The 26,350-nt window shown below is 43.6% G+C and overlaps 1 protein-coding gene across 5 annotated transcripts in view; it reads left to right on the top strand.

Moving 5' to 3' along the window:
• Nucleotides 1-26,350, top strand: part of TBC1D5 (TBC1 domain family member 5) — an 811,132-nt gene that overhangs the window by 261,880 nt on the left and 522,902 nt on the right. For all 5 annotated transcript variants that reach the window (XM_069729958.1, XM_069729963.1, XM_069729960.1 and 2 more), the window contains one exon: nucleotides 22,141-22,253. In XM_069729958.1, the coding sequence (XP_069586059.1) occupies nucleotides 22,160-22,253 (94 nt within the window). In that variant the 5' untranslated portion in view covers nucleotides 22,141-22,159. The remainder of the gene's footprint in view (nucleotides 1-22,140; nucleotides 22,254-26,350) is intronic.

The raw sequence follows: 26,350 nt of genomic DNA, 5'->3' as shown, positions 1-26,350 counted from the left end.
CTGAGACCAGGGAGGAGATGTAGGGTGGTGCTGAGCCATGGAGTGCTTTGTGGATGAGGGTAATAAGTTTCTACTGGATTCTGGAGTGGATGGATAACCAGTGTAATGATTGGCACAAGGTAGAGGCATCGGTATAACGATTGGTGAGGAATATGATCCTGGCTGCAGCATTCAGGAAAGATTGGAGAAGGGAGAGTTTGGTAAGAGCGAGGCCAAATAGTAGAGAGTTACAATAGTCCAGACGAGAATAAATAAGAGAAACAGTGAGCATTTTTGCAGAGTCGAAAGTAAGAAAAGGTCGAATTCTAGAAATGTTTTTGAGGTGCAGATAACAAGATTGGACTAAAGGTAAGCAATAATCTGTTTTCTCATTTCTCATAGAATTAGGAGTATTTAGTTGTGGCTGCAATGAATGGGATGTTTTCTTTCAAAAAGGAAGATACTATGTATTTAGCTCTGGCTGCAGTGGTCATATGACTTACGGGGTGCACAACGTATTACGTGCTATTGTAGCCAACTGACCAATTACAGGCCTCAATGATCAGGTGACTGAAGAATGGGGTATCACTACTACGAGAAGCCATGGAGGACTGTTACGCTGGAGCAACGTAAGTATACCTCTTTTTATCGTTTTAGAACATTCTTTGTTAATTATTTTTGTAAGTTGGACAACCCCTTTTAATACGAGTTGCTGAAGACCGTATTATACTAGTCCCATAAATTACAATAAAGATAGCTGCATCGTTTATGGTCAACTCTCTACTTCAGATAGCTGCAGCATATATGGTCAACTCGCTACTTCACTTAATCCTTCCTAAAGTGCTATACAGGGTCCAGGAGATCCTTATTGAGCCAGTAAGTAAGGATTCCAAAGATAGGAGTAGAATGTTGGCTCAGTGGTTAGCACTGTTATTTTGCAGTTCTGGGGTCCTGGGTTGAAATCCCATTGATGCCTTCCTCTGAATGATACTCGACTGCTGTGGAAGGATGCGGTGGTCCTCATTGATTTGCTTCACTGCTTTCGTAAAATGTAAGCTGGCTCAGTGGTTAGCACTTTTTTGTTTCCTGGGTTAAAATCCTGCTAAAAACAACATCTGCAAGGAGGTTTTATGTTCTCCCCGTGTTTGCGTGGGTTCCCTCCGGGTTCTCTGGTTTCCTCCCACACTTCGTAGACATACTGATAGGGAGTCTAGATTGCAAGTACATACCCCTCCTTACTCCTGTGCTCTTTAGAATGGAAAATATGAGTGCAGAGCCCAGGTGCATTGAAGCATGCCCATGACCAGGTGGTTTGGGACTGCACAGAATGGCATTGTGGTCACCGGTTGCGCCCCTCTGCCCTGCACCCTTCAGTGTTGCTATAGTACAAATCATTTCCTATTCTGTCATTGTAAGTTTGTGGTACTGCGGCTAGATTGTCTACATTGATAATTTCTATACGGAGTATGAATCCTATATTCTTCTCCACTTTTCATACATGCAGATACATTTTCCCTTCAGATGCTTATTTATGTGTCAGGAAATCTCCTGTAAACACATTACAAAAAAAGTTCTTCCATCCAACATAAACAGGGATTACAGGGCAAAAATGTTGAACAACAACTTGTCAAAATATTTTCTCATGCTAGTTAGATTTTGAGCCTTGCGTGTCCTCTCTTTACCATCTCATTTTCTACTTCCATAGCACTGAATGAGCAATGTAGAAACACTTATTTCCATTGCCGTGCAGCTGTGCATCCCAGCAACACCTTTCCCGCACGTTCCGAGCTTTTCATGCACAGTGACCTAAGGCAGCGACTGTCGCGGAATATCTTTCAGCACCATATAGATGAAGGTTTTCTCATTTTATTTTTTTTCTCATTTGAAATTTATTTTCCGTTGATCAGAGGGTGAATTTTATCTTATAAAAATGTAAAAATTCAGTGTAGAATTGAGTCTTTACTTGTACATTTCCATTACGTTTTGCTCTCGGCTGCTTTTACTTGTCAAGCTAGTAACTGGAATGATTGTTGTTTTGTGCAGTTTATAGTACAAGTTTCATCTCATGTGGTAGAGGAATCATTGGGCTGCCTATGTCAGCCATTATGGCCATAGTACGTTTTTTCCACAATTTTATGAAATTGTCAAAATCACTGCACTTTTGCAGTTGTTTTGGAAGATTGCAGCACTAGATTGCTCTACGGTCTCAATGTGTGAACCCAGTCATATCGACTTTACTCCTTTGCGATACATACGTACGTTAATACGCTGCTTCTTTCTCTGCTTATTCTCACTGCTGACGACACATCCCCCAATCCTGAACCCCCCTACCCTTCCCGCCTCATTCATCTCTAATCCTCACCCCTATCCTTCTCACACTATGAGAAACTATCGCAACCCCTCACACTTGCCACTGGCCCCCACCCCCATGCTTCCTCTCTCTGGGGCACTCTGGAAAGCCCGCTCTATATGGAACAAGCTCCACGTGATCCACGATCTCTTTACTTCCTGCAACCTTTCCTTCCTGGCCCTCACTGAGACCTGGTTGACGCCCCCTGACATGGCCTCACCTGCAGCACTGAGCTACGGTGGCCTCTAATTTACCCACACTCCTCGCACTGGCAACAGACATGGTGGAGGAGTGGGTATCCTTCTTTCTAAAAACTGTTCCTTCAACCCTATCCAACCCCCACCCTCCCTTATCCTCCCTTCTTTCGAGGCTCACTCTGTCCACATCTACGCTCCCTCTAATCTCCAAATGGCTGTCATATACTGACCACCGGGCTCAGCCACTGCCTTCATCGACCAATTCTCCACCTGGCTCCTTCACTTTCTCTCTGCTGACATCCCCACCATCATCATGTTTGACTTTAATATCCCTTCTGACACCCGCCAGCCTGCAGCCTCCAAGCTACTGGCCCTTACTTCATCCTTTGGACTCACTCAGTGGTCCTCCACAGCCACCCACACAGACGGACATACACTAGACCTCATCTTCACCCGCCCCTGTTCCTGATCTAATCTCACAACCTCTCCCTTCCCCATATCTGACCACCATCTACTCACCCCATCCTTGTCCTCCTCACCTGCCCCCCATGTCCAGCCATTACCACATCCTCGCAGAAGCCTTGCATGTCTAGACATTCACAGACTCTGACTCTCTCCTACCCCTGTCCTCTATATCTTCACTCCACGACACGGACAGTGCCACCACTTTCTATAACTCCACCCTCACATCAGCCATAGACTCAGTCGCCCCTCTCATGCATGGCACAGTGCGACGAACCAATAGGCAACCTTGGCATAACAATCTCACAAAAAAACTTCGACAAGCATCCAGGGTTGCGGAGCGGCGTTGGAAGAAAACACGCCTGCCAGATGACTTCATTGCTTTCAAACAAGCTACATTTGACTTCAAATTAGCCCTCACCTCCGCTAAACAAACCTATTTCACTAACCTTGTATCTTCACTATCCTACAACCCAAAACAACTATTCAGCACATTTAACTCCCTCCTCCGCCCACCACTGCCACCTCCAACTCCCCTCATCTCTTCAGAGGACTTTGCCACCTACTTAAAAAAAAAGATCGACCAAACAAGGCAAACCCTAACTGTTCCGCGACCCCAACCACTACATATACCAGACCTCTGCCCTTCCCTAATAACCTCCCTCTCCAACATCACTGAAGGAGAGCTTACTCGCCTCTTTTCCAAATCGCACGTCACCACCTGTGCACTTGACCCCATCCCCTCCCACCTGCTCCCAAACTTCACTAACATGCTCATTCCATCCCTAACCCTATCGCGATCTTCTGATACCTTCCCCTCTGCCTTCAAACATGCCATTATCTCACCTATCCTCACAAAAACTAACCTTGACCCAACTGCTATGCCCAGCTACCGCCCCATATCACTGCTCCCGTTTGCTTCAAAACTTTTTGAGCAGCATGTCCATGCTCAAATTTCCTACCACCTCTCATCTAAGTCTCTCCTTGACAACCTCCTGGCTTCTGCCCCCACCACTCCACCAAAACTGCCATGACAAAAATTACTAATGACTTACTCACAGCCAAAGCTAATAGTTCTCCATCCTCCTCCTTTTTGACCTGTCCACTGCTTTCGACACAGTCGATCACTGCCTACTGCTACAGATTCTTTCTTCCCTTGGCATCAAAGACCTTGCCCTGTCCTGGATTGCCTCATACCTTTCTGACCGCACATTTAGAGTTTCCCACTCCCACACCACCTCCTCATCCCGCCCTCTCTCTGTTGCTCAAGGCTCTGTCCTAGGGACCCTACTTTTTTCCATCTATACCCTTGGCCTAGGACAACTCATAAAGTCCCATGGCTTCCAGTACCACCTGTATGCGGACGACACTCATATCTACCTCTCTGGCCCAGATGTCACCTCTCTGCTGTCCAGAATCCCAAAGTGTCTGTCAGCCATATCCTCCTTCTGCACCTCTCGCTTCCTAAAACTCAATGTAGACAAAACCGAAGTCATCATCTTTCCCCCATCTCACATATCCCCCCTACCTGACCTATCTATTATGGTAAACGGCATCACGCTCTCTCCCGCACCTGAAATCCCCTGCTTCGGGGTAACTCTTGACTCTGCCCTGTCCTTCAAACCGCACATCCAAACTCTTGCCACCTCCTGTCGCCTCCAACTCAAAAATATTGTCAGAATCCGTTCCTTCCTCAGCCCACAATCTACCAAAACTCTTGTGCATGCCATCATCATCTCCCACCTCGACTACTGCATCACCCTCCTCTGTGGCCTCCCCGCTAACTCTCTTGCACCACTCCAGTCTGTCCTCAACTCTGCTGCCCGGCTAATCCACCTCTCTCCTCGCTACTCCCCTGCTTCTCCCCTCTGCAAATCCCTCCACTGGCTCCCAATTCCCCAACGAATCCAGTTCAAACTACTAACACTGATCTACAAAGCCATCCACAACCTGTCCCCTCCCTATATCTCTGAACTAATCTCCCAATATCTTCCCTCACGTAATCTCCGATCCTCCCAAGACCTCCTACTCTCCTCCACACTTATTCGTTCCTCACACAACCGCCTCCAAGATTTCTCCCGAATATCCCCCATCCTCTGGAATTCCATGCCTCAACACGTCCGACTATCCACCACCCTCGGATCCTTCAGACGGAACCTGAAAACCCATCTCTTCAAGAAAGCTTACAGCCTGCAATAACCATTCTGCCGCCTCGCCATCGCCAGAGCCGCCGCCTCGTCATAGCAGCTGCCTCGCCATCGCCAGAGCCGCCGCCTCACCATCGCCTCGCCCCTACCTTCTGCCTCTTCTCCACTATCCCATAGAATGTAAGTCCGCAAGGACAGGGTCCTCTCCCATCTGTACCAGTCTGTCACTGTAAACTTGTTTACTGTAAACGATATCTATAACCCTGTATGTAACCCCTTTCTCATGTACAGCACCATGGAATTAATGGTGCTATATAAATAAATAATAATAATAATAATACGCACGTCCGTGTGTCTAGGTTTATGGACTGGCTCAATAGCTATGTCCACACCATGCCCGGAAGATGAAAGTTGTGTTATACGGCTAGCATCCTCCTATAGCAGTGGCAACCGGAGCTAACCCTGATCGCTCCTGTTTTTGGATTTGTCAATGTGCGACAGCAGCATCTGAATGGACTTGTAGCTGGTAATGTGTGTACTTACTACCATTGGCTCTCCTACAGCCCAGTTTTATGGTGCTGATGGTTTTACAAAGCAGACAGGGACATGCTGCCGTCACTGGTGTTCCTTTAATATAGTATATTATACACTTATTATATACTGACATACTGTGCTACAGCAATATATATATATATATATAACCGATCAAATGATCGTAGGTTCACGTTTTAAAAAGTATCAAAACTTGAAAAAGTTTGAATCCCCTCCCATTTCCCAGTGTAGAAATAACCATATCAGGTGTTGGCGCCTCCTTAGAAGTTTTGTTTATCAAAGTGTAGAGATAGATAATTTGCCCAGTGACCAACGTGCACATATTATGTAGGGCTCCGTAGGGACACAATGTTGTGCCCATGTAATCATCACATCACATTCCAGTAATGCATTCACATATTATACTCCAGCACTTGGAGTTATCAAGAATGTGGCATCTAACTTGCCTATATTAGTGTCTCCAACCTTTCACCTTATTTTTCATGTTTAGCTGGGCACATGATGTAATAATGGCTGTAGAGCGGAATAAAACATTTTTTTTGTCTCTCTGTTGCAGAGATATTAGTAATCAAAGTATGTGGCACCTAAAGAATTAACTTTCGTTATGTCCAAGTGGGTGTTATCAAACAGCAACTCCTACAGGGGGAAGTAGTACACGCTTCAGGGAAAAGTGTCTGATAACAAAATAAATTCATTAGGTGCCACATACTTCGATTGCTAATATCTCCTCGGCGTAGAGATGAAGTAAAAAAGGCATGAAAACGTTTTATTTCACCCTGCAGCCATTATTACGTCGTATCCAGCTCAATAAGAGAGCTTTGGTGACAGGTCCTCTTTAAAGACTTATCACAATATACACAATTCCTTGAATTCAAACTGGCAATAAAACGGAGTCCAAGAAAGCTTAGTAGCTAAAAGTATGTGCTTCTCCTGTGCCTTACGTCTTAGGACCATGACCTCTTGAGCGGCCCAGCCTCTTATCTACACTGTGCTTGGGGTGGTGAGGAATAGCCACTTGTTGGGCCGGTAACAGGTGGAATCATCAGTTTCTGCTCAGAGTGTGTGACTGTGTGCTTCTTAGCTGGTATCATGGGTAAGATATCTTCCTCACCATGCTGTGCTCAGTCTCTCTTCCGTAAACAGCACTTTAAGCAACAGGGAGCAATTTGCAAAGTCCCACGAGTGAACTTAAAAGAAGACAGGAAATAATTCTGCAAGGGGAATACGGGAACCAAATTGTCTTTCTTTAATTGCTGGTATAATTTTACAAATTGCTTTTATAACTTCACAATTTTAGGGCAAGAAGGATATCGGCATTCTGAATGCTCATTAAGACTTCAGCCATTATTAATTAAGAGGAAAACAGTATGATTCTTACATTAGATGACATAGCGCTGGGTAGCACGATGTGTGGAGAATGTTTTCCTAGAACTGCACATTAGAAAGTCTGAGTCTGCAGAGCAAATGAGAAATGAACTTTATTCTAGCATCGAGAGAACACCTGGAGATTATTTACCTTGGAACCTGTAACCAATCACCCTATTGAGACCTGGAATATCAATGCAAATCCTTAGGATGGGTCATCATTATCAGATCATTGGAGGTCCGACACCTGGCACACCCACCAATTAGCTTTTAGCTGGTCCTGCAGTCATTGGATAAGCACAGTATACAGAGCTGAAACTTCACAGCTTCTGTGTGATAGTCCATTTAATAAACACAGTATACAGAGCTGAAACTTCACAGCTTCTGTGTGATAGGCCATTTAATAAACACAGTATACAGAGCTGAAACTTCACAGCTTCTGTGTGATAGGCTGTTGTGAATTCTGTTGTCGGGCTCCCTCCTGTAGTCATGAATGGTACTTCGGCTGGTTCTGTCCATGGACTTCCTCTGGTGGGTGTTTCTGAGTTTCCTTCCATAGGTGACGAGGTTAATTCGTTAGCAGGCTGCTCTATTTAACTCCACTTAGATCTTTGCTCCATGCCACCTGTCAATGTTCCAGTAGTGGTCTAGTTCACTCCTGGATCGTTCTTGTGACCTGTCTTCCCAGCAGAAGCTAAGTTCCAGCTTGTATTTCTTTGGTTTGCTATTTTTCTGTCCAGCTTGCTATTTTTATTGTTGTCTTGCTTGCTGGAAGCTCTGGGACGCAGAAGGAGCGCCTCCGCACCGTGAGTCGGTGCGGAGGGTCTTTTTGCGCCCTCTGCGTGGTCTTTTTGTAAGTTTTTGTGCTGACCGCAAACTAACCTTTCCTATCCTCGGTCTGTTCAGTAAGTCGGGCCTCACTTTGCTAAATCTATTTCATCTCTGTGTTTGTATTTTCATCTTTACTCACAGTCATTATATGTGGGGGGGGTGCCTTTTCCTTTGGGGAATTTCTCTGAGGCAAGGTAGGCTTTATTTTTCTTTCTTCAGGGCTAGCTAGTTCCTTAGGCTGTGCCGAGTTGCATAGGGAGCGTTAGGCGCAATCCACGGCTATTTCTAGTGTGTTTGATAGGATTAGGGATTGCGGTCAGCAGAGTTCCCACGTCCCAGAGCTCGTCCTTTATTATCAGTAACTATCAGGTCATTCCGTGTGCTCTTAACCACCAGGTCCATTATTGTCCTGACCACCAGGTCATAACAGTACAGGTGGCCCAAAGTACTAATGCATCTCAATAGAGGGATAAGAGAAGTTCTGAGACCATTTTTTTTCTTTGCACTGTGTTTTGTCTCTCTTTTCCCCTTTACCTCTGGGTGGTTCAGGACACAGGTGTAAACATGGACATTCAAGGTCTGTCCTCTTGGATGGATAATCTCACTACAAGGGTACAAAACTTTCAAGATTTAGTGGTTCAGAATCCGATGTCAGAGCCTAGGATTCCAATTCCTGATTTGTTTTTTGGTGATAGATCTAAGTTCTTGAATTTCAAAAATAATTGTAAATTGTTTCTTGCTTTGAAACCTCGCTCCTCAGGTGACCCTGTTCAACAAGTAAAGATCATTATTTCCTTGTTACGTGGTGACCCTCAAGACTGGGCATTTTCCCTTGCGCCAGGAGATCCGGCATTGCGTGATATTGATGCGTTTTTTCTGGCGCTTGGATTGCTTTATGACGAACCTAATTCAGTGGATCAGGCAGAGAAAATCTTGCTGGCTCTGTGTCAGGGTCAGGATGAAGCGGAGATATATTGTCAGAAGTTTAGAAAGTGGTCTGTGCTCACTCAGTGGAATGAATGTGCCCTGGCAGCAATCTTCAGAAAGGGTCTCTCTGAAGCCCTTAAGGATGTCATGGTGGGATTTCCCATGCCTGCTGGTCTGAATGAGTCTATGTCCTTGGCCATTCAGATCGATCGACGCTTCCGTGAGCGTAAAGCTGTGCACCATTTGGCGGTACTATCTGAGCATGGGCCTGAGCCTATGCAATGTGATAGGACTTTGACCAGAGCTGAACGGCAAGAACACAGACGTCGGAATGGGCTATGTTTTTACTGTGGTGATTCCACTCATGCTATCTCCGATTGTCCTAAGCGCACTAAGCGGTTCGCTACGTCTGCCACCATTGGTACGGTACAGTCTAAATTTCTATTGTCCGTTACTCTGATTTGCTCTTTGTCATCCTATTCTGTTATGGCATTTGTGGATTCAGGCGCTGCCCTGAATTTGATGGACTTGGAGTATGCTAGGCGCTGTGTTTTTTTCTTGGAGCCCTTGCAGTATCCTATTCCATTGAGAGGAATTGATGCTACGCCTTTGGCCAAGAATAAGCCTCAGTACTGGACCCAATTGACCATGTGCATGGCTCCTGCACATCAGGAGGATATCCGCTTTCTGGTGTTGCATAATCTACATGATGTGGTCGTTTTGGGGTTGCCATGGCTACAGGTTCATAATCCAGTATTGGACTGGAAATATATGTCTGTGTCCAGCTGGGGTTGCCAGGGGGTACATGGTGATGTTCCATTTTTGTCTATTTCGTCTTCCACTCCTTCTGAAGTTTCAGAGTTTTTGTCGGATTATCGGGATGTATTTGATGAGCCCAAAGCCAGTGCCCTACCTCCTCATAGGGATTGCGATTGTGCAATTAATTTGATTCCTGGTAGTAAGTTTCCTAAGGGCCGATTGTTCAATTTATCTGTGCCAGAACACGCCGCTATGCGGAGTTATATAAAGGAATCCTTGGAGAAGGGTCATATTCGCCCGTCGTCATCACCGTTAGGAGCAGGGTTCTTTTTTGTGGCCAAGAAGGATGGTTCTTTGAGACCTTGTATTGATTACCACCTTCTTAATAAAATTACAGTCAAATTTCAGTATCCTTTGCCGTTGCTGTCTGATTTGTTTGCTCGTATTAAAGGGGCTAGTTGGTTCACCAAGATAGATCTTAGAGGGGCGTATAATCTTGTGCGTATTAAACAAGGCGATGAATGGAAAACAGCATTTAATACGCCCGAGGGCCATTTTGAGTACCTGGTTATGCCATTCGGGCTTTCCAATGCTCCATCAGTATTTCAGTCCTTTATGCATGACATCTTCCGAGAGTACCTGGATAAATTCCTGATTGTGTATTTGGATGATATTTTGGTCTTTTCGGATGATTGGGAGTCTCATGTGAAGCAGGTCAGAATGGTGTTCCAGGTCCTTCGTGCGAATTCCTTGTTTGTGAAGGGGTCAAAGTGTCTCTTTGGAGTTCAGAAGGTTTCATTTTTGGGGTTCATTTTTTCCCCTTCTACTATCGAGATGGACCCTGTTAAAGTCCAGGCCATTTACAATTGGACTCAGCCGACATCTGTGAAGAGCCTGCAAAAGTTCCTGGGCTTTGCTAATTTTTATCGGCGCTTCATCGCTAATTTTTCTAGTGTTGCTAAACCGTTGACTGATTTGACCAAGAAGGGTGCTGATGTGGTCAATTGGTCTTCTGCAGCTGTAGAGGCTTTTCAGGAGTTGAAGCGTCGTTTTTCTTTTGCCCCTGTGTTGTGCCAGCCAGATGTTTTGCTCCCGTTTCAGGTTGAGGTTGATGCTTCTGAGATTGGAGCAGGGGCTGTTTTGTCGCAAAGAAGTTCTGATGGCTCGGTGATGAAGCCATGTGCTTTCTTTTCTAGAAAGTTTTCGCCTGCTGAGCTTAATTATGATGTTGGTAATCGTGAGTTGTTGGCCATGAAGTGGGCATTCGAGGGGTGGCGTCATTGGCTTGAAGGAGCCAAGCATCGTGTGGTGGTCTTGACAGATCACAAGAATTTGACTTATCTTGAGTCTGCCAAACGGTTGAATCCGAGATAGGCTCGATGGTCGTTATTTTTCTCCCGTTTTGATTTTGTGGTTTCATACCTTCCGGGCTCTAGGAATGTGAAGGCTGATGCCCTGTCAAGGAGTTTTGTGCCTGACTCTCCGGGTGTTCCTGAGCCGGCGGGTATTCTCAAAGATGGGGTAATTTTGTCTGCCGTCTCCCCTGATTTGCGGCGGGTGCTGCAAAAATTTCAGGCTGATAGACCTGACCGTTGCCCAGCGGAGAAACTGTTTGTCCCTGATAGATGGACTAGTAGAGTTATCTCTGAGATTCATTGTTCAGTGTTGGCTGGGCATCCTGGAATCTTTGGTACCAGATATTTGGTGGCTAGATCCTTTTGGTGGCCGTCTTTGTCACGGGATGTGCATTCTTTTGTGCAGTCCTGTGGGACTTGTGCTCGGGCTAAGCCCTGCTGTTCTCGTGCCAGTGGGTTGCTTTTGCCCTTGCCGGTCCCGAAGAGGCCCTGGACGCATATTTCTATGGATTTTATTTCAGATCTCCCCGTCTCTCAAAAGATGTCGGTCATTTGGGTGGTTTGTGATCGCTTTTCTAAGATGGTCCATTTGGTACCTTTGTCTAAATTGCCTTCCTCCTCTGATTTGGTGCCATTATTTTTCCAGCATGTGGTTCGTTTACATGGTATCCCGGAGAACATCGTTTCTGACAGAGGTTCCCAGTTTGTTTCGAGGTTTTGGCGATCCTTTTGTGCAAGGATGGGCATTGATTTGTCTTTTTCCTCGGCTTTCCATCCTCAGACAAATGGCCAAACCGAACGAACTAATCAAACTTTGGAAACATATCTGAGATGCTTTGTTTCTGCTGATCAGGATGATTGGGTGTCCTTTTTGCCGTTGGCTGAGTTCGCCCTTAATAATCGGGCCAGCTCGGCTACTTTTGTTTCGCCGTTTTTCTGCAATTCTGGTTTCCATCCTCGTTTCTCTTCAGGGCAGGTTGAGTCTTCGGACTGTCCTGGTGTAGATACTGTGGTGGATAGGTTGCAGCAGATTTGGACTCATGTGGTGGACAATTTGACATTGTCCCAGGAGAAGGCTCATCATTTCGCTAACAGCCGGCGCTGTGTGGGTCCCCGACTTCGTGTTGGGGATTTGGTTTGGTTGTCGTCTCGTTATGTTCCTATGAAGGTTTCCTCTCCTAAGTTTAAGCCTCGTTTTATTGGTCCGTATAAGATTTCTGAGGTTCTAAATCCTGTGTCATTTCGTTTGGCCCTTTCTGCTTCTTTTGCCATCCATAATGTGTTCCATAGGTCGTTATTGCGGAGATACGTGGCGCCTGTGGTTCCATCCGTTGATCCTCCTGCCCCGGTGTTGGTTGAGGGGGAGTTGGAGTATGTGGTGGAGAAGATTTTGGATTCTCGTGTTTCGAGATGGAAACTCCAGTACCTGGTCAAATGGAAGGGTTATGGTCAGGAAGATATTTCCTGGGTTTTTGCCTCTGATGTTCATGCTGCCGATCTGGTTCGTGCCTTTCATTTGGCTCATCCTGGTCGGCCTGGGGGCTCTGGTGAGGGTTCGGTGACCCCTCCTCAAGGGGAGGGTACTGTTGTGAATTCTGTTGTCGGGCTCCCTCCTGTGGTCATGAATGGTACTTCGGCTGGTTCTGTCCATGGACTTCTTCTGGTGGGTGTTTCTGAGTTTCCTTCCACAGGTGACGAGGTTAATTCGTTAGCAGGCTGCTCTATTTAACTCCACTTAGATCTTTGCTCCATGCCACCTGTCAATGTTCCAGTAGTGGTCTAGTTCACTCCTGGATCGTTCTTGTGACCTGTCTTCCCAGCAGAAGCTAAGTTCCAGCTTGTATTTCTTTGGTTTGCTATTTTTCTGTCCAGCTTGCTATTTTTATTGTTGTCTTGCTTGCTGGAAGCTCTGGGACGCAGAGGGAGCGCCTCCGCACCGTGAGTCGGTGCGGAGGGTCTTTTTGCGCCCTCTGCGTGGTCTTTTTGTAGGTTTTTGTGCTGACCGCAAAGTAACCTTTCCTATCCTCGGTCTGTTCAGTAAGTCGGGCCTCACTTTGCTAAATCTATTTCATCTCTGTGTTTGTATTTTCATCTTTACTCACAGTCATTATATGTGGGGGGCTGCCTTTTCCTTTGGAGAATTTCTCTGAGGCAAGGTAGGCTTTATTTTTCTTTCTTCAGGGCTAGCTAGTTCCTTAGGCTGTGCCGAGTTGCATAGAGAGCGTTAGGCGCAATCCACGGCTATTTCTAGTGTGTTTGATAGGATTAGGGATTGCGGTCAGCAGAGTTCCCACGTCCCAGAGCTCGTCCTTTATAATCAGTAACTATCAGGTCATTCCGTGTGCTCTTAACCACCAGATCCATTATTGTCCTGACCACCAGGTCATAACAATAGGCCATTTATTAAACACAGTATACAGAGCTGAAACTTCACAGCTTCTGTGTGATAGGCCATTTAATAAACACAGTATACAGAGCTGAAACTTCACAGCTTCTGTGTGATAGGCCATTTAATAAACACAGTATACAGAGCTGAAACTTCACAGCTTCTGTGTGATAGGCCATTTACTTCAAGTCCAGCTAAACTGCAGTATCCATAAATATCCCTGTGGCGCTGTGGTTATTTTGCTCCATACACTCTGTACATTCAGCTGCCATGGGTGCTGCTCCCTTCTGATTGTGACGATGATTGGTGTTTGATCCCCGCTAATTTGTTGTGGTAAGTTTTAGGTTGTCAAGGTCATAATCCTTGACAACCCTTTTAATAGTAAGGCTCAGTCTTGACCCATTAAGCTGATTGTGTTTGCGGGTTGCAAGGAAGTAATGTTACCGACCCCCAGGATTAGGTATCACTTTATATACAAAGGTGAAGATTCATCATAAATGTTTCTTTCAGCACTTTGAACTTCGCCTATTCATTTTTATTTATTTACGGTATTTAATTTTTTTTTTTTTTTTAGAAAAAATCAGTGGTGTAGGCAAAGATAATCTCTTTTTTCATAGTTGAAAACATAATACGTTTATTTTTTTCACTAGTGGACAGCAGAAAAATAATAATTGTCCAGAAGATATGAGCCAAAATTATTACTTCTCCGTTATTTAGTGCCAACATTTGCCACCTCTCTGAACAGAGAAAGTTACTGTCTGCAATTGTCTCTGTAAGGGTCTCACAATCTACCAATTCACCATTCACCATTCAGTATGTCTTGGAGTGTTGGTTGGATGAAACTGTAGTACAGAGATCCCCAACCTTTCTTACCACGAGAGCCACATGAAGCTCTGAGCAATGGTCGCGAGCCACATTCAGAGCCTCTGAGTAGTGACATCCAGCTCCTGCGTCTTCCACAGTAGTGACACCCAGAGCCCTCAAATACTGGTTTAACGACAGCCAAAGCTTTCCCATAGAAATCACATAATGGCAGTATACATATATCCATTGGTTCCCACCTAACCCCATTTGGTATTCTCGCATTAGGCACTCCCATCACACTATTGACTGCAGCGTCATGCAACCCTCTTAGCAAAATCATATCTCCAGCTTACCATATCTCTCTACCCCCCCATGGCAAGTATATTCGCATCCAGATCTGCTCTTCTCTATGGGGCTACTCATAAAAGTCACCATCTGGAGACTCACTCTTCATAACTGTTTCTTAGGCAGGGTGCTAATGCACCAAGCTGGCAGACAGCCACGAGCCACACATCATGGACCCGCGAGCCACATGTATCTATTGGAGCCTCTTCTGTAGAAGCAAATGATTTCAACTGAAAAATAGATTGTTCTGTTTAGTAGAGTTTAGAATACTTAGTATTATGTCTTAAGAGAGAATTAATTAAATTTATCTTCACTCTCTGGTGACCCATTGCTTTGTAGAGGGCCTTAAACACTGCATAGAGACTTTGTTCTTAGAGGGGTTGTCTCATCTTTCAAAGCTTGTAAATAAAGCAACTTTGTAATTTAGCTCTAATTAAATATTCTCCTTATTATCTAGAATGAACATATTATTTTATTTACTGCTTATTATTAAATAAGGTACCAGCCACTTTAGTTTTCTATTCAATAAGCGCAGCGCTTACAAGCGCTTTGCAAAAGAGCTTGCAAGTGTTGCTCTTGACATAGCTGAATCGCTTGATCCAGCCAGATCTGTACCCCTGTGTTCTTCCGACGCTATAGAGGCAAAACTGCCTCTGCTTGCACCTTGGTAGAGTGCACACTTTAGGGCAGCGGACCATGGTCCATGCTGTCGATCATCAGGAGCACACCGCCATCGGCAAGTAAGAAGCCAGGAGGCAAAGGGGGAGTAGTGTGCTCCTGAAAGCATAACATGGATGCCTAATTTACTGCTTTTTGTGAATTTGGATTAAATTTGTTATATTTGCAATTCGTCCTGTTGTATGGCTTGAGAATGCAGATAACGTTGTTGGGTTTATTACTCGTTCTTTACAATATTTGCGGATTTTGTCATTTCTGTATATGATATAGATATATTTGGTAGAAGTTTCACATGTAGTTCATTACTTGGGTGCCACAGGATGGTAGATTATCCTCAGGTTTGTTTGTTGCATTCTTACTGATAATTGTGTCCTGCTGTGTTGAGAATCTATGTTAAACCACATGAGAGAGATTAAATAGAAAACATTTGACTATTACAAAGTGCGGCTGCTAAGAATTGATTAGGGTTTCAAGGCAGCATCAATGGGCGATATTAAATATTGAATGACACGTGTAAAGACAAATGCTGGCGTATATATAATTTATTTGGCCTGGTAAATGGATTTGTCTTGCAACATGCCGACCCCCCACAGTTATCGAGACTAATCTGGTGGGGGCTGGAGTAAATAAATAATAAAACCGCTTTATGGTACAATCTAACAGTATTAAATATTAAGGTTTTCAGACAATTGATTTTTAATTCTTAATCAACTTACTTTATACCATATGTAGCATTGTTTGAAAATCGAAATTTAGGAATTTAGGATGAACCTTGGATTAAGATCGACAGGAAACACCAATAAATTATTAACAATGCCTATTATTCATATAAAATGTTTATGCTAATCTTATGGTATCAGATTTTTAAGCATTTTGAGCTTCACTTGTGTTTTCTACCTTGTTTTTCGTGGTCAGAAAATGCTGCCTTGAAGGAAAAAGTACTGGATTTCATATTTGTTAGTTGCTAACATTATATTATACATTTAATTGGGTAAAAATGTTACAATAAAATATTTTATCATATCATTGTATTGAAGAAAAACCATCAGTAAACTATTGTATGTACGGTATGTTTAATTATGACTCACTAAAAATGTGTGAAGCCACGGATGTTGGTGCCGATACACGTGGGGTCTGATCCTCCCTAAACTTCTCTTTGGCCAATATAACGGGCGTAATCAGTCATTGAACCATTACATCAATAAACCTTTTTTATTTAATTTTTGGGTGTTCTCTAATTTTTCAGCCTGCATCTTCCTCTCTTCCATTAATCTATTTCCATGTAGCATGCTTCAGGAGAACCCCTTCTGTTTGATTATTGATTATTGGGCCCTCTGTTTCTATATTTTCTAAAGGTACCGTCACATTAAGCGACGCTGCAGCGATCTAGACAACGATGCCGATCGCTGCAGCGTCGCTGTTTGGTCGCTGAGAGCTGTCACACAGACCGCTCTCCAGCGACCAACGATCCCAAAGTCCCCGGGTAACCAGGGTAAACATCGGGTTACTAAGTGCAGGGCCGTGCTTAGTAACCCGATGTTTACCCTGGTTACCATTACATAGTTACATAGTTATTAAGGTTGACTATATTAAGGAAGACTATAAGCCCATCTAGTTCAACCCATAGCCTAACCTAACATGCCCTAACATGTTGATCCAGAGGAAGGCAAAAAAAACCCATGTGGCAAAGAGTAAGCTCCACATTGGGGAAAAAAATTCCTTCCCAACTCCACATACAGCAATCAGACTAGTTCCCTGGATCAACGCCCTATCGAGGAATCTAGTATATATACCCTGTAACATTATACTTTTCCAGAAAGGTATCCAGTCCCCTCTTAAATTTATGTAATGAATCACTCATTACAACATCATACGGCAGAGAGTTCCATAGTCTCACTGCTCTTACAGTAAAGAATCCGTAAAAGTACAGTAAAAGTAAAAAAAAAAACACTACATACTTACATTCCTGTCGCGTCCCCCAGCGTCAGCTTCCCTGCGCTGTGTAAGCGCGCTGGCTGGAAAGCAGAGCGGTGACATCACCGCTGTGCTTTGCTTTACGGCCGGCCGGCGCTGACACTGGGGGACGCAGGGAAGCTGACGCTGGGGGAACGTGACAGGAATGTAAGTATGTAGTGGTTTTTTTTTTTTACTTTTACAATGGTAACCAGGGTAAACATTGGGTTACTAAGCGCGGCCCTGCGCTTAGTAACCCGATGTTTACCCTGGTTACCAGTGAAGACATCGCTGAATCGGCGTCACACACGCCGATTCATCGATGTCAGCTGGTGATCCAGCGACGTAATAAAGTCCTGGACTTTCCCCAGTGACCAATGATCTCCCAGCAGGGGCCTGATCGTTGGTCGCTGTCACGCATAACGATTTCGTTAACGATATCATTGCTACGTCACAAAAAGCAACAATATCGTTAACGATATCGTTATGTGTGACGGTACCTTTAGGGCATTGTTCCTGGCACCCTGCTAGCTCTTAATAGGGCTTTCACTTACTGGCTTAGCATTATCCACTCCATCTACCTGATCTCAGGGATTGATCTGGCCTTCACCCATTTGGTCTCTGTACATGGATTAAGATTTACACAGGGGCGCCTTGCTTTTGGTAGTAGAGTTGACTGTTGGCCAGTGGAGCAATCTGGCAGCAAGACAGGTCGTCACATGTTAGTTACCAGGAAGTCTAAGTCAGGTTTAAGAATCGGAAAACTAGCGGGTGGCCAAATTACAAGCCGTGGTCAGAAAACAGAATAATTAAAATAGCACCACAGGAGAAGAGAGCAGAGATGTGGACCAGGTCAAGTTGAACTTACGGTGTAACCGTAATTTTAATTTTTATTTCATGAATAAAAAATACATATGAAAATCAGCAACTTTCTAGTACATCTTATCAGAGAATTCGGCTTTTTTCTCCACCAGAATTGATCAGTCATTATTAAAATATTCAATTCTTAGGTAAAATCTGTATTCATTGAAGACCAACTTTCCCATTTCATGAGCTGCCTAGGAGCACACAGAGGTAATTCTCGGTGTCAACATTTTCAGTCAGAGGTTGTTACTCGTAAATCTGTTTTTATAGAGTGCTATGTATGATTTGGTGTCTATAAGTAAAGTTCCTATGTGTTGTACAGGTCTGAGGCTTTATCTTCATATATTTCTTTGGCAAGGGTTTTCTAAGATGTAATATTGATACAACGGCCATCTCACCTCTGAGAACCCATGCCGGTTTTGGGAAGCCAAAAGTGGCACACATGGAGTTTGGAGGTGCCTGTAGCAAGAATGAAAATGTGACCCAGCCTGTTGCTGGCAACTATGTACCACTAACCTCGTGCGACAGGAAGACATGGTGCTTATTTGCCCCCTATGTTGGCCTTTTGAGAGGATTCCTGTACAAGTTCTCAATGCTTATTAAAAAAAAGGAGGGTAGTTGACTGCACTGCGCTTGCGCTCTGCGGGGTCTCTGCAGCAGTTACATGGGTTGATAACATAGTGTATAAGCCCTTGTGCAGAGCCTCAATTGATCTGGCACTGCAAACTCGAGGGACAGAAGGTCAATGTATGGTGCGAACGTCACTCTTGGCAATGCAAAAGTTACAAGATGTCGCAAATTCTCAGCATAACTACAGTATATACTCGAGTATAAGCCAACCCGAGTATAAGCCGACCCCCCCCCTAATTTTGCCACAAAAAACTGGGAAAACTTAATGACTCGAGTATAAGCCTAGTGTGGAAAATGCAGCAGCTACCGGTAAATGTCAAAAATAAAAATAGATACCAATAAAAGTAAAATTAATTGAGACATCAGTAGGTTAAGTGTTTTTGAATATCAATATTGAATCAGGAGCCCCATATAATGCTCCATACAGTTTATGATGAGCTTCATAAGATGCTCCATATTAAAATATGCCCCATATAATGCTGCACAAATGTTGATTATGACCCCATAAGATGCTCCATACAGACATTTGCCCCGTATAATGCTCCACAAATATGGATTATGGCCCCATAAGATGCTCCATACAGATATTTGCCCCATATAATGCTGCACATGGCCAGATAAGATGCCCCATACAGATATTTGCCCCCATATAATGCTGCACATGGCCCCATACAGATGCCCCATACAGATACAGTATTTGCCCCCATATCATGCTGCACATAGCCCCATACAGATGCCCCATACAGATATTTGCCCCCATATCATGCTGCACATGGCCACATAAGATGCTCCATACAGATATTTGCCCCATATGCTGTTGCTGCGATTAAAAAAATAAAAAAATTACATACCTCTTCGGCCCCCGGCACTTGCTATACTCACCTTTCCCGTTCCACCGCTGACCGCCGCTGTCTTCCCATCCTCTGCGCCGACGTTCAGGAAGAGGGCGGCGCGCACTAATCGTGTCACCGCGCCCTCTGACCTGAGCATCACTGTGGAAGACACAGCGGCGCTGACGGTGGAACGAGGAGTAGGTGAATATCGCGCACTGCCCAGTCATACTTACCTCCTCCTGGCGCCGTCGCTGCACGTCTGTTCCCTGGCGCCGCATTTTCTTCCTGTAGTGAGCGGTCACCGTTACCACTCATTACAGTAATGAATATGCGGCTCCACCTCTTTGGGAGGTGGAGCCGCATATTCATTACTGTAATGAGCGGTACCATGTGACCGCTCACTACAGGAAGAAGCTGCAGCGTTGGAAGAAGCAGAGACGTGCAGGGACCGCGCCAGGAGTAGGTGAGTATAACTAGACAGCCCCGCTCTCCCTCCCCTACCGACCCCTGGGGTATGACTCGAGTATAAGCCGAGAGGGGGACTTCAGCCCAAAAAATTGGGCTGAAAATCTTGGCTTATACTCGAGTATATACCTTATGTACATCTACAGTGCTATTGGATCCTGCAGACATTCTGCAGCAAATCGGTCCCAAATAACCTCAAAGGTCGAAACTGCCGATTAAATCCCCTTCGAAATTCCCTGTGAAAACACTCTTGTGGTAATATTGGTATTCTCCAAAAAAGACCACCTGCAGTTTGCAAAGATGGCAGGTGCAAGGAGCAAAAAAAAAAAGTATGTTCTTGATACTTTCTTATTTGCGGTTCTGAATAAGTTATCACATTGCATGAATTTAAACATATTTACTAAAATAGGTACACAACCTAGAAAACCTGCAATACACGCATAACTTTATCCTCATGAACGCGGGTGAAACCATCTGCTGCTTCTGTCTCCTGAAAGATGGCTGTTAACCCTTTATCAGGGAGCGCTCATAACGGAAAGGTTTAATGACCAAATTATACATGCCTGGGTTATTTTATGCTTATTGCATACAGATAGAATTTTATGTAAGCAGCCTCACAGAAAATTAATAATTTACTTTCATCATTACAGGAAAGAGGGCAGTCAGTCTAATAGTCCAGAAACAAGAAGTCAAGCATGGTGAGATCAGCTCACAAGGCTTACTAGTCTGCCATCCAGAGTCTTTGCTTACTACTTGAGTAAACATGAAATTAAGGAACGCATCCGGTATATTCCTGTGCCTTCTCTTTTATTCAGTAACACAATTGTGAGCAGCGACTTCTTTTCTTTGATTTCATTGCAGTTGTTATCCAGTATTTGTATGGCACTGTCTTGTTAGTGTGTAGCAATGATACCTGCAATCAAATATCTCCTGAAGCTCATGCTAGGAGGGTAGATATTGGGTATTATACATGTAATGTGAAAGCGCTTTATTCTAGGGATTTGCCTATAGAGAAGTTCCCTATTGAAAAGTTTTACCTTATAATTGGAGGCCTTTAAAGAAATTGTCTACTACTTGGACAACTTCTTGTCATATCCCTCGCTTAGCCCCAATAAAATAATAAAGCCTATACTCCCCTCCCGTGCCAACGCTGTTCCCGCAGTGTCCGCACTAGTTTTCCCTGGACTCCCGTGCTGTTGTTGTGACACATGACGCCAGCGCCCAATCAGCGCTGGCGTCACTGTCCCCGCCTTCGGACAGATCGAATATAAAGAGGAAGTCTGCGCTGCAGCTGTAGCCCGGACTTCCTGTTCATGTTCAATTTGTCTGAAGCCGGAGACAGTTAGTCCAGCGCTGATTGGTCGCCGGCGTCATGTGTCACAACAACAGCACGGGAGTCCCAAGGAGAGTGCGTGCCGACACCATGAGAACGGCGTTGGCACGGAAGGTGAGTATAGGCTTTATTATATCTGTGCCACACATTTTGATCAAGAAGGGGTTGTCCTAGTAGTGGACAACTCCTTTAATTCTCATGTTTCATGACAAACCACAGTCGGGGAACACATGCTTCTGTTTGCTGTAGTCTGTATATTACAACCACCATTTTGTCATATTTATCATCATCTACAATTTCCCTCGAAAGTATCCATTCTCTTTGTGGACAACCAGTTCAATAGGCCACTGGTAAAAAAAAGTATATAAAATGGTGCTTCTTTAGGCAACATGTGTCGCACAACAAAGATCTTGCTATGGTATTGTTACATTGCATCTGATTGTCAGTTTAGTTGTGCTGCAATCTGCCATTTACTGCGTCGGGGCCATCACTAAAAAATGATCGCGATTGAATTCTTTGTCTAAAGTTACTCATGAACTTGGCCCCATAAGCCTTAATGCAAATCCACGTAACGTGTCTGCAGATTGACTGTCTTTTACGGTCCAATTTCAGCTAATAAAATTGTTCATGACTTACTGACATGCATCTTCTTCATCACTGACCTTTAGTATTCCAGTATGGAGAGGGGGCAGATGCTCTATGATGGATCGGACAGACACAACTCCATCCTGCGGTCTCATTGTTTCTTCTAACCTTAAATGTTGGATATCTTTTGACCAAACATAAAAGTTTCCTCCTGTAAAAATGAGAAGGGGTCTGATATCAAATATAATCACCACTGGCATAAGTTCCTTTATAGATTAGTAATTTACCATATGTTTAGCCTTATTAGTCTTTTACAAATGTTTTTTCTTCTTTCTTTTAGCTAAACCTTTTTTTTAAGAATGCAAGAACCTGATCCCCAAACTCGCCATCCTTTGCAGTCTGAAGAAGTTGGATTTGACCCGTTACAGAGTGAGGTCGGAAAGCATGACTTAGGTAAGAGGCTCTGGAAACCATCCCGCTGTACAGAAACATGGCGATTACTGAACAGTTGTAATCCCGTGATCGTACATCGCGCCTTTATTACGACAGCACCTTTCACCGTTCAATTAAAGGCGCGTAATATCGGCTTGTTTAGTGCACTGTCACCGCGTCTGAACTCCCATCAGATCCTGCGTTCCCCGTACCTTTGTATCGTGTTATTCTGCGCGAACCTTGTTCACGTCGTTTGCCCCATCCTTAAGTAAATAAATGCTTTATTTCTGATTGACACAAGACATTTGCTTACCGAAACCATAAAATCAAATTAAAATAATTGTAGTTAAAGTTTGCAGTTCTTTCAATTTAGGGTAATAATAAGCGTTAATCCTACTGAGGGCTGCATGGGGAGAGGAAACTGTCTGTGATTATGTGTGTCACTGTGCCTGGGATTCTTCACTCACTCGCTAGCAGTGACAACATAGTTTGAGGAAGTGATGAGCCTAACAAGCTGCTTGGAACGTGATCCTTGTCGCGAAAACATTCCGCGAGTAGTCTGTTATACACCATGACACCTAAACTAATTTTCCAGTCATTGAACATGTGCATCTGGAACCAAGGAAGTGAAATTTATTTGTAATCTTAAATCTAAAATAACTGTGCTGTGCATGCCGCGGAAGTCCCAGGCTGAGCATGCACAGCTCATATTATAGGGGAGGGTATAAGTATTGCCCGTGTCTGGGTGGCATCATCAGAACTACAGTCCTGTAAGTACTACATGATACAGATGCAGAATAGGCACTGCGTACAGGCCTCCTATTGATGTTTTTGAGAATTAACTACAGTACATTTCCTAGGAAATTCTGCCATATATGCATGAAGACAAACAAGGCCCTGGATCCCGAGGAAGTTTTTTTTTTGTTTGTAGAAAAATAGCTACATGATTAATGATTAATGGGGCTGACGTGATGACATCGGTTACTATGCTATTAAATGTGCCACTGGAGTTCCATCTACAACCTGCTGTTTATGGATGTGTTGTTTTAAATCTCCGGGATTAGAAAAAAATAAATAACTGAAGGAAATGTAATTTTAAATAAATTCCTAAATGCAAATCACAATAATTTTGTTTAGGGATGTAATCACTATAGAATTAGGGTATGTGCACACGTTGCGGATTTTCTGCGGATCCGCAGCGTTTTTTGCAGTGCAGAAACGCTGCAGATCCGCAATTGATTTACAGTACAATGTAAATCAATGAGAAAAAAAAAATGCTGTGCACACTTTGCGGAAAATCCGCTGCGGTTTAAAAGAAGTAGCATGTCACTTCTTTTTTGTGAATCTGCAGCGTTTCTGTACCCATTCCATTATAGAAAACCGCAGGGGTAAAAAAACGCAGCAAATCCGCAAGAAAACCACAGCAAAAAACGCAAAAAACGCTGCGGAACCGCACGAAAAACGCAACAAATCCGCAGGAGCATTTTCTGCCAGGAGAGGCAGAATCCGCACCAGAAATTCCTAAGCCTAATCCACAACGTGTGTACATAGCCTTAATGTGGCTGCTACCTGGTTTCACTCAAGCGGCTGCTCACAGTGCTTGTCCACTTTGTCTTTCTGATCTAATACTCAACATACCAGTGGTGCAGAGGTAAGAAGAGGCTGCTCACACTGCTGTCCTCCTTGTCTATATGATCTAATACTGGAGATACCACGGGTGCTGAGGTAAGGAGAGGCTGCTCACACTGCTGTCCACTATGTCTATCAGATCTAATACTAGTTACATCAGGAGTGCTGAGGTAAGAAGAGGCTGCTCACACTGCTGTCCACCCTGTCTATCTGATCTAATTCTGGAGATACCAGTGGTGCTGAGATAAGAAGAGGCTCACATTGCTGTCCACTTTGTCTGTTTGATCTACTACTGGAGATACCAGTGGTGCTGAGATAAGAAGAGGCTCCTCACATTGCTGTCCACCCTGTCTGTTTGATCTACTACTGGAGATACCACAGGTATTGAGGTAAGAAGAGGCCAATCACACTGCTGTCCACCCTGTCTTATCTGATCTAATACTAGACGTAAGAGGCTGCTCACACTGCTGTCCACTTTGTCTATCTGATCTAATATTGCATATACCAAGAGTGCTGAGGTAAGAGAAGGCCACTCACAGTGCTTTTCACCCAGTCTTTCTAATCTTATTCTGGAAGTACCAGGGGTGCTGATGTAAGAAGAGGCCACTCACACTGCTGTCCACCCTGTCTTATCTGATCTAATACTAGACGTAACAGGCTGCTCACACTGCTGTCCTCTTTGTCTATCTGATCTAATATTGTATATACCAAGAGTGCTGAGGTAAGAGAAGGCCACTCACAGTGCTTTTCACCCAGTCTTTCTAATCTAATTCTGGAAATGCCAGGAGTGCTGAGGTAAGAAGAGGCTGCTCACACTGCTGTCCACTTTGTTTATCTGATCTAATACCAGAGATGAGGCAAACCACTGGTGTTGAGGTAAGAAGAGGCTCACGCTGCTGTCCACCCTGTCTATACAATATACCAGGGATGCTGATGTAAGAAGAGGCTGCTCACACTGCTGTCCACTTTGTTTATCTGATCTAATACCAGAGATGAGGCAAACCACTAGTGTTGAGGTAAGAAGAGGCGCATGCTGCTGTCCACCCTGTCTATACAATATACCAGGGATGCTGATGTAAGAAGAGGCTGCTCATGCTGCTGTCCAAACTGCCTGTATGATCTTATACTGGAGATACCAGCGATGTCTCAAATCTATTCCATCTTTTATTGTTTTTTTTTGCAGTTCTCTGAACAGTCTGCAATTGTTTTAGATATTGTACTGTTAGTTCCGATTAGGCTGGTCGGAGTTATTTTGAAAATTTGTGTCAAAATAGCTGTGTAATCCTCAAATGCAAATGAACATTTTATCAGTCCAGCTAGTGCAGGAAGACTGTCAAAAGGGACTATACAAACATATTGACATGGGTTTTCAAAATAAGTCCACCAATCCCATCAGGTCCAAGTGTTCTATTTAATAATATATGCAGTTTGTATTGTGACATATCCTCTAGACTTTTTTTAATATATAAATTACCATTAAGTGTCATTTTCCCCCAAATTATACCACAAATACAGCAAAATATATATTTATATAAAAAATTGTTATAGCTAAAATAAATGAAAGCATCAAAAATATAATGCGGAGGCAAGAGAAGTGTGTAATATTCTGCGTGACCATACTTATAGGCTAAATACAACTTTACCAGAGTTTCATTTTAATAAAGATGATGCTCTTCTGTTTATGGTCTCATTTGCAGCATAAATCTACAACATTTTAGAAGATAAAGGGTCTCCTAAATTCCCCAATGAACAACTGTAGCTTCATTTCTAATCCCAGCCTGATAATTCTGAGCGCTATAATTAAAGTACATCATATTTAATTTTTTAAGAACTGATTTCTATTACATTTTATTATAAAGTGCAGACTTGTAAATCAAAATGAAAAATATCTTCTGCTTAGAAAAGAAAAAAATTAAGTGTGCTTAATATCTATCATGGAAGCATCAGGTTTAAAGTGAAAATCCAAAATAAACCTTTTTTTTTTCTTCTATTCATGTTTATTTTGGCCATTGCGTGACAACATAGTCCATATGAAAAGGTGAGCTTGGCCTAGAGGAACTCTGCTTTAAAAAGTGATGGTCACTTAAAACAAAAAGCCCCAAAGGTCCTGTAGAAAAGAATTCTATTTGGAACTGACTTTGCAGCTAGTTATTTGGCACTTTGACCATTTATATGACCTGATTAAAAAATAAGCTTTTTGTTCAACATGTACAATGATCACAACAAAAAAATTAACAGTAGACATTTATATATTAGCCATGCGATGTAGAATGACCTAAGGAGAACTTGTCTTTTGTAGGCCCTAGTAATTCTATCATAAAACTGACAATCTGGTGATTGATACAGATTTCAGCTTTCTGCAGAATCAGTCAGCATTTATGGTGGGAGAATGAACAGTTTCAATTGGGACATAAAGTAACCATTATCTTCACCAACGCAAGGGACTTTTTTGTGCAGAATCAAATCTCTTGCATCCTATATAAAAACCC

The sequence above is a fragment of the Ranitomeya imitator genome, chromosome 6 (genome assembly GCF_032444005.1).
Source record: "Ranitomeya imitator isolate aRanImi1 chromosome 6, aRanImi1.pri, whole genome shotgun sequence".
NCBI lineage: Eukaryota > Metazoa > Chordata > Amphibia > Anura > Dendrobatidae > Ranitomeya > Ranitomeya imitator.
This window is presented reverse-complemented; position numbering and strand designations above follow the sequence as displayed.